Source organism: Populus alba, chromosome 5 (genome assembly GCF_005239225.2).
Source record: "Populus alba chromosome 5, ASM523922v2, whole genome shotgun sequence".
NCBI lineage: Eukaryota > Viridiplantae > Streptophyta > Magnoliopsida > Malpighiales > Salicaceae > Populus > Populus alba.
The window spans coordinates 5,059,548-5,073,524 of record NC_133288.1 but is presented as its reverse complement, the minus strand read 5'-3'; the positions used below and the strand labels follow the sequence as shown (position 1 = coordinate 5,073,524).

The window sequence follows — 13,977 nt, the reverse complement described above, 5'->3', positions numbered from 1 at the left end:
GACACGTTAGAGAGCAACACAAAAGCTGCCTTTATCGATGCATTAAATAGAGTATAATTCGCCATGGTTGCCTTGCATGCTTTTGCTTTCTCCATGTATATAAACTCGGAGGGAGGCCGAGGCAGAGACAGTGCAGCCATTGGTTATCTCACCCCATCTGTCTATATTTTTCTTGTTTTTTTTAATAAGGCCCTCTTTTGTACAGACTTGAACTCCTCCATTTGAGGAAGAAGAGGGCCAGCTCGAGCCTAGAATAATGCAGGTAATCATCTCTTTTATTCCTTGTTTTCTTTCTTTCTTTCTTTCCTTTTCTTTTTCTCTTTCCTTGTCTATCTATGATAATTTGACACGAAGTGTTTAAGTGGTTTGTGTTCTAATTGGGGAAACCTCCACTCGCTGGAGTTTTTTTTTTTTTAGACACTTTTCTTCGTCTTCTTTAGGATGTTTGGCATTTTGAATTAATTGTGTTTTTAAGGATTATTTTTGTAGTCTTAAATTAATATTTTTTAATAATTTTGACATTTTAAAGAACACTTTTGAAATATATCCAAATACATTATTAAACAAATCCTGAGTTCAAAATAAGCTTTATTTACTTCGTTGGTTCTGTGCACTGTAGTAAAAAAACAATCAATATTACCATTAATTAATCACTAGAAATTAGCTAGGAAAAGCTAGTGGTATCATGCTCACGAAAGCCGAGGCAGGAATCAATGATAAAGCAGAGCAGAAGCGGCTTATGATTTATTCCACTGAGTTATGCATGATTCCGAGTTACATGAGTTGTAAGAGAACGACCTTTCTCTTCTGGGAGTGTTTCACTCTCAGAAGTGATCGAGCCCACATCTCTCTCGGCGTTGAGTCGTGGTCCCTGCATTATTTGCATGAGAGATGAGAGAGAGAGAGAGAGAGAGAGTTGACCGAAACATGGTCTTCGATGTTGTTGATGGGTTATTTGAAACGTTGCAATTTGGGTTATTGGCACACGCTCAGCTGTACTTGTCTTGTTCCTGTTTTCTCCATCTTTCTCTCCTTTTTCCCTGCATGATTCAAGTTCGCACAGTCCAGAACCACAATTACACCACACACGTGTTAGATGTCGGACATTCGTCGTATCTACAGTCTGAGCGAATCTTGTAGCACTACGAGACCGCATCATCGAACATTACCCTCTCAGAAACACAGTTTTACATTCGATTCTGTAAGAATTGAGTATTTTGATGTTCATAAAAAATAGTTGAAGTTGATTGTATAGATAATCAATAGTTAGGCTGGTTACGTACAGTTCAGAGTTTGGTTTTAAGTTAATTTGTAGACTGATAATAGATTGATGGTGGCCAAGATGCTCAAAAAACACAGTTCATTGAATGAGTCAAGAGGGTCCACTCCACACTATCATTATATATATATATAGACACACACAAACACACCATTCCCAAGCTCAACTTCAATCGTATTACTAGCTGCTGCCTTCCCCATTCCTATCTTCCCAGCAGAAAGTCCTGAGACCTAACATAGCCAAGAAGCTGAGATTTAGGTGGTGCATACAAGTTTACTCTCCATTTGTGCACATTTGGGTAGGAGCTGTTGATAAGTAAGACAAATCCAATTTGAACCTGTACTTGCTAAGCCATTTTAATGACTCATTTTTGTCACAGCAAGTCTCGTTCCAACTTCTTTCACTGAAACTTTCCTTTGGTTTTTTGGCTCTTTCCCAATACAAGATGGGTGAGAATGCTGCCTCAAAGAACTACCACAACAACCACCACCTCCACAGCCATCACCAAGTCTTTGACGTCTCCGTTGATGTACCCCCTCAAAATAGTTCCAAGTGCTTCGATGATGATGGCCGCCTTAAAAGAACCGGTAATCTTCTCCATCCTTCCCCTGTTTCTGCCCGGTTTACACTCTGTTTCTTGTAGAAGACTTTGTTCAGGTAGAAAACATTTCATATTCTTGTTGGTTGGTTTGTGTCTTCAGGTACTCTATGGACCGCTAGCTCCCACATAATAACAGCAGTGATAGGATCAGGAGTTCTTTCCTTGGCATGGGCTATAGCTCAACTAGGATGGATTGCTGGTCCTGCTGTGATGTTCTTGTTCTCATTGGTTACATACTATACCTCATCTCTACTCACTGACTGTTACCGGACTGGCGATCCTGATACAGGAAAAAGAAACTATACATACATGGACGCTGTTCAATCCATTCTTGGTATCATAAAAATAAACTTCTTTTGTCCAAGCATTCAAAAAATACATAATATTGCAACCCTAATAATACAGACCATGTTGGAATGTTTTATTTTTTTCTTCTATTTCACCAATGTTAAAATTCTCTTGTCTTCAATGCTTATCAGGAGGAGTAAAAGTCAATTTGTGTGGCCTTGTTCAGTACATAGGCCTATTTGGTATTGCCATTGGTTACACCATTGCATCATCCATAAGCATGATGTGAGTTGGTCTTTTTACAAATATTCCATAAACTTCTTTGTTTTTTCTAGTTTTCTTTAAAGCTTGATTGATAAGTTTGGTTCTTGGTTACTGGCAGGGCAATTAAAAGGTCAAACTGTTTCCATCAAAGCGGTGGACAGAACCCATGTCACATTTCGAGCAACCCGTACATGATCATGTTTGGTATAACAGAAATTCTACTCTCTCAGATTCCAGACTTTGATCAGTTATGGTGGCTCTCTATCGTTGCCGCGGTCATGTCTTTTACTTACTCTACCATTGGTCTTGGCCTTGGCATTGGCAAAGTTGCAGGTATATATTTGCTTTAACTACAAGCATCTCCGTCCGACAAAGAGTGTCTTTGTTTCCTTATTTTGTTGTCCGAAATGCATCTCTAACTTGCGCTGCTAATGGAACTCTACAATTCTCTATCTTCACACTGGCTTGCAGCTAATGGAACTTTTAAGGGCAGTCTAACTGGGATAAGCATTGGAACCGTAACCGAAACTGAAAAGATATGGAGGAGTTTCCAAGCACTTGGGGCCATAGCCTTTGCATATTCATATTCTGTCATTCTTATAGAAATTCAAGTATGTATGATCACTTAATATCAAAGCCCTTTTTTTTTGCTAGTCGATATGAAATTCTTTCGAGGGATTTAGCATTGTTTTCTTTGCTCTACAGGACACAATTAAATCTCCACCAGCAGAATCAAAGACAATGAAGAAAGCTGCCAAGATAAGCATCGTAGTGACAACAACTTTCTATATGCTTTGTGGTTGCATGGGATATGCAGCTTTTGGAGACCAAGCTCCTGGAAACCTCCTCACCGGCTTTGGTTTCTATAACCCATATTGGCTTATTGATATTGCCAACGTTGCCATAGTAATCCACCTGATTGGAGCATATCAAGTGTTTTGCCAACCCCTCTTTGCTTTCATCGAGAAATGGGCAAACCAAAAATGGCCTGAAAATTACTTCATCACCAAGGAATTCAAAATCCCAGTCCCAGGTTTTAGGCCATACAAGCTGAATCTATTTAGATTGGTTTGGAGAACAATATTTGTGTTGTTGACCACTGTTATATCAATGTTGCTCCCGTTCTTTAATGATGTTGTCGGAATTCTCGGTGCACTTGGTTTTTGGCCCTTGACGGTCTATTTTCCAGTGGAGATGTACATTGTACAAAAGAAGATACCAAAATGGAGCACAAGATGGATTTGTCTCCAGATGCTGAGCATGGCTTGCCTTGTGATTTCTCTCGTGGCTGTTGCAGGCTCGATTGCTGGTGTTGTGCTTGACCTTAAGGTTTACAAGCCGTTCAAGACAAGCTATTAAACCGGTGGTTGTATGATTTGTTGAGTAACCATGGCAAGCTAGCTGAAAGCGAAAGATTGCATCTAATTGAACTTAATTGTTCTTGAAACAAAGGACTGAAAATTCTCAAGTGGGTGGTGTTTGTGTGGTTCATCATTTGTAATTTTATGTTGATTTCTCTTCAATTAGTGCTTGCTCCAAGTGTCTTAGGACTTTGTAATTTGCATAAGGAATCCAACACGAGTTTTCATTACCACCTTTGTCAATTCTAAAACCTCAAATCTAGACATTATTAATTCAATATCACATGTAAATTCCATAATCCTCCAAGGCTTGGCCTCATCAGTATATGGATATGCTCTTTGCATTACACTGATGACTAATTAATGACTGATAGATTAGGAATTGATCAAACATATAAAAAAAGTGTACAGTATAACTATTTAGTAAAATATATGAAATTCGAGAATTTTTTTTGAAATTTATTAGGGTAATTATGAAATAAATAATCAAAATGTAAATTTATAAGTTTTTTCTTATTTTTGTGTCAATCCTAGCAACGATTGGTTGCTAGCTCGAGATAATAATAAAAAAAAAAAAAAAAAGAGCAAAAATAGTGAAGATAAAAAGGATATATTTCCTTTATCTCTTGTTTTGAAAGATAAAACTTTATTTTAAAATTAGACAAATTTATTTCATGCTTTCATCTTGTCCCTCCAACCAAATATATTCTCGTTTTTTTATATATTTATTCTTTTATTTTGAGATACTAAATATGTAAGTTGTAACTAGTTTTAAAAGTTTGAGAACTCAACTATATATATCATCTTGCGCCTCCAACCAAATATATTCCCATCTTTTTTTATATTTATTCTTTTATTTTATTTTGAGATACTGAATAAATAACTAGTTTTGAAAGTTTTTACTTTTAGTTATACTTTCGCATTTATAAAAACCACTGTTTTACAATTTGTCAAACCCATCGATCAAATGCATGTCCCTTTACTAGAAAAGGAAAAGGCCAGACAGAATCAGAAGATGCTACTTGATAAACAAGTATATTTTTTTATTCTGTATTTTAATTTCAGACAAGAACATCAGAGTGTTCTTGAACCTATGAAAAGAAAGGCATTTCGGATGGTCTAAAAGAAAAGAAAACTTAATAATCATGACTAATAAACAGCATCACGGCCACCGAAAGTGCTTCTTGTATTCTGTGCCACCAGTTATAGGAAAGAATAATTCAGCAAATACATAAAATACACACACAAGGGAAAAAAATATATATTTGTAATAGGTAGTGGAGGAATCTTGACAACTGAATCGTTGAAATACATAGAATAATTTACGCCTGTCCAACTTGGTGTCTGGTTGAAATTTTAGAAATGCAAACTTACAGATTGAGTGGTTGTGAAAAAAAATTGAAAAATCAATTAATTTAAGAAAATTGAAAAAAAAAAAACAGAAAAAACCAAATAGTGAAAAAAAAACCGATTAAACCAATTAAAATTTTTAAAAAACTATCCAGTTCGATTTGATTTGATAAACCTGAAACCGAAAAAACCAAACCGGTTCAATTTAAAAAAAATACTATAAAAACCTTTTCTAAAATTTTAACCCTAGCATTCCCCCTTCTTTTGCATCCTGTAGCCCCCCCTAAAAAAACAAAAGCCACAACTCTCAAATCTCGATCTCTCACACTCTCGGCTGATAAAAAATGAATTCTCCATCACTTTGGCCAGATCTAGATTTCTAGTGTAGCGTAACTGTTAAATGATGAATATCCTGAAGACTTTATTTAGGACCTTATTTTTTCTGCTCATTCTTTGCTTAATGTAAAAAGAGGTAGCTCTCAATCTACCCTTGATTTTTAACACTTGTTCCTTTTTATTTTGTTGTTCTAATTCTTTGTTTATGATTTTTAGAAATCGATTTCATTTGCTCACTTAGTTCTTGGAACATTTTGGGAGTGAGGGAAGCCAAGATGTACATGTTCACAATGCTCTTGGTAAAATATCATTAATAGCAATAACAACCAGAACACTTTCTCAAGTATTTTTCATGGAACGCGAAAGAGATAGACTACTATAGGTTTTTCCGGGTTTTATGTTAAAAAACCGAACTGTATTGAATCAAAACCGGTCGGTTTGAACCGGTTTGGTTCCGGCTCATATTTTCCAGTTTTTTAAAATTTTATTTTAATTATTTTTGTAGATAAAAATCGATCCAAACTGAAAATAATCACCCTATAAACAATGATATATCTCTCAGATGGTGAAACCCAGGTTTTCTCTGTCAAGAGGATTAGAGCAAGCAACAGATAAATTACAAAGAAAATACTAATATTAATAACAATAAGCAACAAAAACCATTGTGATGTTAAAATGTAAGAAGAGGCGATGGGGAACAACACATCACCTGATGATGGATCAACAGTTGAAGCTTCGATCTGTTGGCCACCAGATCCATCAACACTCGGAACTTCTATTATCTTTGGTATAATTTCTTTGGAATTCCAACGGATAAAATTTAGAGATTTTTTGTCAGAAAACGCAGCAAAATATGCTAGTGCACTAGATGTTATTCGACAAAACATATTTCAACTAAAACTATTGAAATCATAAGACCTTTTCCGGTGTATTGATTGAAATTAACGAGAGAGAAAATACTTGTTTGTAAGCCAAATGAATTATATAGGCCCAGGTAGGCAAGGCCCAAAATTAAAAACTACTGGATGTGTTAACGGGCACTTCCATTGCAGACACAAGTGAAGTTTGTCATACTTCATGCATAATTCACTTTACATGAGCAACAACTCAGGGTTAACTGAGAAACGCATCCACAAATACATGCATCATTACTGCAGAAGCACCTATCCATTTGATCCATCCTCAAATAATTTGGGAACTACATCCTGTTTATCGTCCTTTCATGAAAAATAGCCAACGCTTATTGAGAAAAGAAAAGAAAAAATGACCCTCCGTATGTCGATCTTTTAAACAAATTTCTGCAAATTGTCAGTTTCCAAAGGCAAACCAGAAATCTGCAAATCATGTTCTCAACTCATTATAAAGAGAAGGAAGCGAGAACCAAAGAAGTTTTGGGTTTCAACACATCACCACAATAGCTTGTGTTGTTAGATCGAAGAAGCTAAGGTGGAGTCTTACTTGCATATCCAAATTCAAGTAAACAGACTCAATGTGCCTTTGTCTGCAAGAAAGAAGGCTGTCAGAATCGCTGCGGTATTCAAAGGAAGTCGTAAAAGTTTTTAAGATTTCATTATTTGTGTGTACAAATTTTGGGAACTCTTATAATTCGGTGGTGCAAAACTCGATGTGAGTTTCTTCCAACCAGTAACTGGCTGGGGGATGGTGCGATGCAGAAATCACAAGATGTTCTAGCTAAAACTCGCCTCAATTGAGCTCCAACGCAATTTTCAATAGTAGGTTGAATCACCATCTCCGACCTGTCCAAACTGTACACGGGAAGAGATACACCAACCAATAAGCAATATTTTAAGAACAAAAATGGCATATACAAGTAGAGAGACAATTAATTAAGCCATGCAATAAATAAATAAAAGTGGAATAGGAAACAGTTCTACAAGCTTCCATGTCAAAGAGAAGTGAATTCCAATAATATGCAAGACATTGTGCACATGCATGTAAGAAATTTTTGTGATTGCACATTTGCAAGGCTCTGTTTCTACTGGGCACAAGAAAGGAAAAACTACTCGTTCTACATGTCCTGTTTTCACCAAGCAAACTAACATTTACATTCACTATGAGATGACGCATACTTGTAAATGAAGATTAAGCAAGTAAATAGTATAAACCTTATTCCATCCCAAGCCATAAAGTTTTCCATCAGAAGCCAATGCCATGGTGAGTCTCCAGCCACCTGATATCTGGACAACAGTTAAAGCCGAACAAATTTTGATATTTTGTGTCAAATAATCATCTCAACCCAATAGCTTAAAGTGTTAGTTGAGGTATCAAGATATGATTTATATTATTCTCTAACATACATTTTTAAGTAAAAGCCCTTTGGGCTTGAAACCTGCACAGGTCCATATTATCTCGTACTTGATTTTTTATCAAATAAATAGGAATGGTGAGATTCGAACTCGTGACCGCTTGGTCATTAAGGCTCCAATACCATATCAAATAACCATCTCAACCCAATCACTTAAGCTGTTAGGTGAGGTATCAAGATATGATTTATATTATTCTCTAACATTCCGAATCAAATCAAAAGAAACACTAAAACATGCCATAATGGAGATCTGAAGTTGATTATTAGAAGCTTAAGAGATTTACTGAACAATTGGACCATCACAAAAACAAGCAATGAGTCTCAATTACCTTTCAGGCACAGCACTTAAGGTTTACTGGTTCTTACAAGAGATTCGCCTAATTATTCATGCATTTGTGTTTATCCTATGCAATTCTTCTTCTTCTTGGGGTCTGAAGAACCAGCAAACCTAAGTGCCTGAAAGCCTTGGATTTTCTTAGGCACAAGAGAGCCCTCAGTGGTGCCAAGCCCAAGTTGACCATTTTGATTCCGCCCCCAACTTCAGAATACAAGCAAGAACACAATGAATAAAATGTTTTCCCACACTACAGAATCAATGATTAAGAGGAAATTTTTTCACAAAAAAACTCTCCAGTAAAACTCTAGTAATCTAAAAGAGATAAGGTGGTAAATGTTTAAATTTTCCCGGGAAAGAAAAGGAGGTAATGAAAATATTTTGAATGGTTATTCTCAATTCTTTTCCTATTCTGGAAAAATTTAAAAAAAGTTCCTTGAAGATTCACCTATCAGGAAGACAGCCATACCCATGACCTAACTGCCCATCTTCTCCCCGTCCCAGAGAGCAAACAATGTTTCCAGCTTTCAATTTGTAGTCTGGTTGGATATCAGCTGGAGAGACCACCGTGAGAGCTAAAGAAATGAAAAGAGTCATTGAAAATCCTAGCATTCCCCTCCTTCCACATACCCCACGCCGCCGCAAACATAGCCCTAGCCCCTCCTTGAAAACATTAAAAATGTCCTCCATCGTACCGACAAATCCAAAAAACCTATTCCACAAGCCATGCCACAGGACAGAGCAACAAAAAGAGCACACGGTAATTGAAATACCCATTGGACGGTTGTTTTACAACTTTTTTTAATACCACTTTTCAAATTCTTTCATGTCTATTTAACTTCAGAAAAACTCACTAATGAAAACCAGTTTTGATCAAAGGAAAAACTTGTACATTTCCAAATAAAAGTGTTTTCTTCTCTCAACTCGGGAAAACATTTTCCTGATCTTTAGCAAAAATATAATTAAAATGAAATGGTTAAAATATCTTTGAAATCAAAATTTATTACCCTGAGATTCAAAAATCATTTTGTATTTTTATATTGACTTTTTAGTAATAATTAAGTTGATCGAGGAGTAATTTAATAATTAATAAATAGAAATATAATTTAAAAATAAGAAGTTGCCGGCTTGTGTGTCAAACACGCCGCCGAAATGAGACAGTGCGAGATCGCGTACGGTGATCAAAGATAGCCTTTCTTGATGGGGGGAGAATCATCTCAGCAGGACGATGCGTGTGGCCTGGTGATTTCTAGTTTAGCATGAATTTATAGCGACAAAGATAGAACATGTGTCATCCATCCCCTTCATTATATTTCTAGTAATGAACAAATCTAAGGCGCGATGTACAAACTGTGGAGACAGAAATGGCTAGACAGTGGACTTTTTTCTGGTGCAGAAATAACGCCATTGATGACGGCAGGTACAAAAACATAAATTAACTACAAGGTTATTGACTTCTTACCCAGTCTTGAGTGGGTGTTTGGGAGCGTGGTAGTTATTGCTTTTCAAATAGCTTTTCGTGTCAAAAAACATGCCAATAATGTTTTTTCATTTTTTAAAAATCATTTTTGATATCAGCACATCAAAACGATCCAAAAAATACAAACCGTACTTAATCTTAGCAAAAAAAAAAAAAAATTTCAAAATTTGCTCAGGTTCGACCTCAACCCCAAACAGGCTAATCTACTCACAAAACCAAATTTGACTCCCCCAAGCGTGAGGCAAGTGTTTCATTGTTTATATGACACTGAAGAAACGCCCCCCTTTTCTTTTTCTTGTTTTTATTCTTTTAAAAAAACATTATTCTTGGACTTTTTTCTTTTTTGAATTAACTTTATGGGTCTATTCTATGAGATAAAGTTTTCAGTTGGGCTTTTTTAAAAGTTTTTCACTGTTTATATGAACATGAACAGTGCAGAATCTGCTTTTTTTTCTTTTTCTTTTTCTTTTTTTATTTTTAGACTTTTTTCCCCTTTTGTTTTGATCCTTTTTGGGTCTAATTATATTAGATCAAGTTTTCAAATGAATTAGATAAAACTTAAAGTGTGAGAACTAAAATATTAAACAAAAGGAACATTTATCGGCAATCTAAAAAAATTTAGAATTTTTATTTTGATTTAAAAATTCATTTTGTATGTTTCTCCAATCCTTGAGTTAAAGAGGAACTCATTCAAAAATAGTGAAGAAAAGAAAACGTTGTTATTTAACCATAATTCAGCCACCAAAAATAAATAATTTTTTTTTCAATAAGTTCCTCTTCTTGAGATATAGCTTCAAAGAAAATTCATTAGATATGGTTTTTTCCCTAAACATGGTAAGGAAAGCAGATCAACTTCAATTTTAATTTTAGGGATTTGGTTGAGCTTTATTTTTATAAGTGATTTTGGGGTTGTTGGATGGTTTATGTGAGTTTTATGGTGCTTTGAGTTTTTTATTTTTATAAGTTTGGCTTTGCAAGCTTGTGTGAGAGGTTCTTATCTCTAATGGGCTAAGCGTTAGGTGACTCGAGCCCAAGTATTTTATCTATTTTCTTTAATTAATTTTTATGGTTTTAGAATTATTTTTGAAGATTTTAAATAAAAAATAATAATGTATGAAAAATATACTTTTAATGTTAACATGATATATTTTTAATTAAATTATTTTGTTACTAGTATGTTATGACTTGTCCTCGCTTTTTCTTCTTAAGTTTAATTTGATGTCCTTTATATAAAAAATGTTTCAATTAACACATGGTTACATAAAAAAAATCTAATGTATTTTTTTTTTTTTTTTAATCCTCATCATGATTATTAAAATATTTATTTTTATTAAGATTTTCTTTTATGATTCTCATAATGATTCGGTCCAACAAATAAATATTTTAATAAAAAAATTCCAAAAAAATAAATTAATTAAAGTGGTGTGTGAGAGCTCATGCAACAATAAAAATCATGTTTCCACTGCAGGGTTAAGAGCGGCGCGTCGTCTTCTTTCTAGCAGTGTAACGCGTGCTCATGGAAAAGGTTTGGTTGGGCTGAGGTAAATGTTTTTTCTTTATTCTCTCTTTTTTCTTTCATTCCCTGAAAATCGCATTTGAACTTCCAGAAAAACAATTGTGTCTTCTAGTTTGTAATTTTATTGATTTTTGTTATTCTTCTTTTAATTACTATTTATTTGGCTTTTGAACCTTTTTGAACTTTGAATTTTTTTTCAATTTCATTTTTTTTGTATGATTTGGTCTCTCTACTTTTAATTGCTTTATTATTGTGTTTTATAATTTTTTTTATTTTTTCCTTACATTTTTTTTAATTCATTTTTTGTTTTCATTCTTTTAATTGCTTTATTCTTATCATTTTCTTGATCTATCTTTTTTTTAATTTTGTCCCTCAGCATTTAATTTTATTTGGTTTTTTATCCAGTTTTGGTCATTATTCTTTCAATAACCTTTTTTTATCTTTATTTTGTTTTACAATTTAGCCCCTGATTAATTTGTATGTTGTGTTTTAAGCTAGGGTAATTAATTTGTGCTATCACGACATCGCAACATCATTCTTTCAATAAATTTTTTTTTTATCTTTTTTTGTTTTACAATTTAGCCCCTAATTATCTTCTTTCATTTTCCTATACCATATTTGATCTGCATTGTTTGGTTTTAAAATTCTTTTATGATTGAATATTTTACTCTATTTTTATTTTGTTGTTGCCTTGCAATAAGGCAAACCTTTCTTAAAAAAATAGATTTTTAAACAAATCATAATTTGTCATTTGATTATTGAACCCTTATCTTTATTGTTTATTGTGCTTTCTTTTTTGTTGACTTATCACGGTTTCATATCCCGACTAATAGGTTAATCAAGTTAATTATGGTTGCCTTAGATTTTTTTTTTTCTCGGATTTGTTTTTGTGAAATTTTTTATTGGGTCGTTCTTTTGGAAATCTATTTTTTTTTATTCCGATCTCATGTCGCGAGTCGTTGGTTATTCGAGTTAACCCAGGTTGACTCGGGATTTTTTCCCCTCCATTTTTAATGACGTCTTTGTTTTTTAATTTAATCATTTTACAATAAATTGTGAACCATTGAGCTTTGTTATTTTTTTCACTTCTCTTTTTGTTTAGTTATTTTGAGAGCGAGTTGGTAAAGTCAACTCGGGTTAGCTTAAGGTTTTTTAGATATTTTTTTTTATTGAACTTTTTTTTTTGTACTAGCTCATCATTTTGATAGTCTTTTTTTTATTCAAATTCCGTATTGCGAGTTGTTAGTTCGTCAAGTTACATCGATTTGACTTAGGTTTTGTTCTTTTTGTTATATATATATTTTTTTTTCATCTTTGACATTAGATTATTAGGCTTTAAAATTTTAAATTTTTATTTTTTTTACGGGTTTTACAATCTTATATCCCGGATTGTATTTTCAATTAATTTAATCCAGATTATCTCATATTATCGTCATCTAAATATCATTGTTTAGCGTGAAAACTCACCCCCCCCCCCCCACCCCTACTTTATTTAACTCACACCCCCCCCCCCACCCCTATTTAATAAAGTCTAAATGAAAATAGTCAAAAGTTTGAATTGGCTGATCAAAACAAATTCACAGCTCATATTATGAAAAAAATCTAGATCGTGACAGATCTTTTGACCATTAGGGCTAATGAATTTTCAATAAAATAACAAGATTGGATCCGTTGTATTTAAATTCATTGACAATTAAGAAACCTGAGGAGGTTAATATGATGATGAAGAAGATGTATTTCTTCCTTAACTACCAGCTAGGATTTAAATCTCAGATCAAATTATAGAACATGCATTTTTTTGTAACTGTGTATCTGACTAAAGCAAGGAGATCAATTTTATTTTATTTTATTTTCTTAAAAAATTATGTAGGATACCCTTCCACAAATAAAGAAAATATCTACCCGCACATCCACATCGTGCATGCAACCACCGACACGTCAAAATCAACCCACCATCTATGCATATGTAAAGTTACATTCGAGAGTTCATCCAATTCAAAATTTGGGTAAATGAATTGACTTATTTTTTTTTTATTTTTAAATAAATCTAAAATAATATTATTTTAATAAAAAAAATTATTAACACAACCCGTGTTAGAGTTAGATCCTAAATTAATGAATTATTAAATTAATATGTTACAATAATTCTTGTAAGTAGGCTACTATGTTAATTTGAAGGTCAACAAGTCCCTTCCCTGTAAATATTAAAAGAAATTAAAAGGATGATGAAATTACTATAGTGTTAAACACTATTCATCCTAACACAAATTACTGTAAGTTGTAATAATGATTTTTTATATATATAATTTTTAATTTAGTATCTAAATTTTTATTTTGTATAATTAAGCTCTTTTGCTGTTACTACAAGATTGTCTATTTTTTTTCCTAAAAAAATTAGGGTTTTTTTTTACTTAAAAACAATTAAAGGCCCGGCATATAGGTCTAACCTTGCATGCCTACAAGCAAGTCTTTTCTTGATGGAGGCAAACGCTCTGCATAGCTCACTAGGCCCAATAACATATAATTTTTTTTTTTAAAAAAAACTTTTTTATATGTTTTTTTTTAAATAATTTTTAAATTTATATTTTAATTAATACACATTCTCTATTTTGTTTTTTTTATTTAGTATTTTTTAAATAGATTTATTTTTTTTAATTATATTATATGTTTTTAATTTTTGAAGAGGTTATTATAATTCATTTGGGATATATATATATATATATATATATATATTGAATTTATTTTTAAAAATAAAAAATATTTATTTTTCTTATAATATTTTTTATATGTGCAACTTTACATAATATTTTTTTTCTTTTATTTTACTCAATGAATTTTATGT

General features: G+C 33.0%; 1 protein-coding gene and 1 long non-coding RNA gene across 4 annotated transcripts; one reads left to right on the top strand and one right to left on the bottom strand.

The window, feature by feature from the left end:
- The first annotated feature begins 108 nt into the window (after positions 1 to 108).
- Positions 109 to 4,023, top strand: LOC118030862 (amino acid permease 4). 2 transcript variants are annotated; one of them, XM_035035164.2, is made up of 7 exons: positions 109 to 262; positions 1,725 to 1,866; positions 1,981 to 2,214; positions 2,360 to 2,453; positions 2,551 to 2,765; positions 2,904 to 3,043; positions 3,138 to 4,023. In XM_035035164.2, exons 1-7 carry the CDS (start codon positions 257 to 259, stop codon positions 3,789 to 3,791), a joined length of 1,485 nt encoding a protein of 494 aa, XP_034891055.1. In that variant the 5' UTR covers positions 109 to 256; the 3' UTR covers positions 3,792 to 4,023. The 2 variants fall into 2 exon arrangements, with proteins under 2 accessions (XP_034891055.1, XP_034891061.1); XM_035035170.2 differs by lacking the exon at positions 109 to 262 and adding an exon at positions 1,426 to 1,594.
- A 2,434-nt stretch (positions 4,024 to 6,457) lies between these two features.
- LOC118030846 (uncharacterized) lies at positions 6,458 to 9,605 on the bottom strand. Of its 2 annotated transcripts, XR_004684398.2 has the most exons (4): positions 8,588 to 9,605; positions 8,135 to 8,343; positions 7,606 to 7,677; positions 6,458 to 7,245 (listed from the first exon to the last, which is right to left on the bottom strand). It is a non-coding gene; the product is annotated as an uncharacterized lncRNA (long non-coding RNA). The 2 variants fall into 2 exon arrangements; XR_012169781.1 differs by lacking the exon at positions 8,135 to 8,343.
- Positions 9,606 to 13,977: the final 4,372 nt, after the last annotated feature.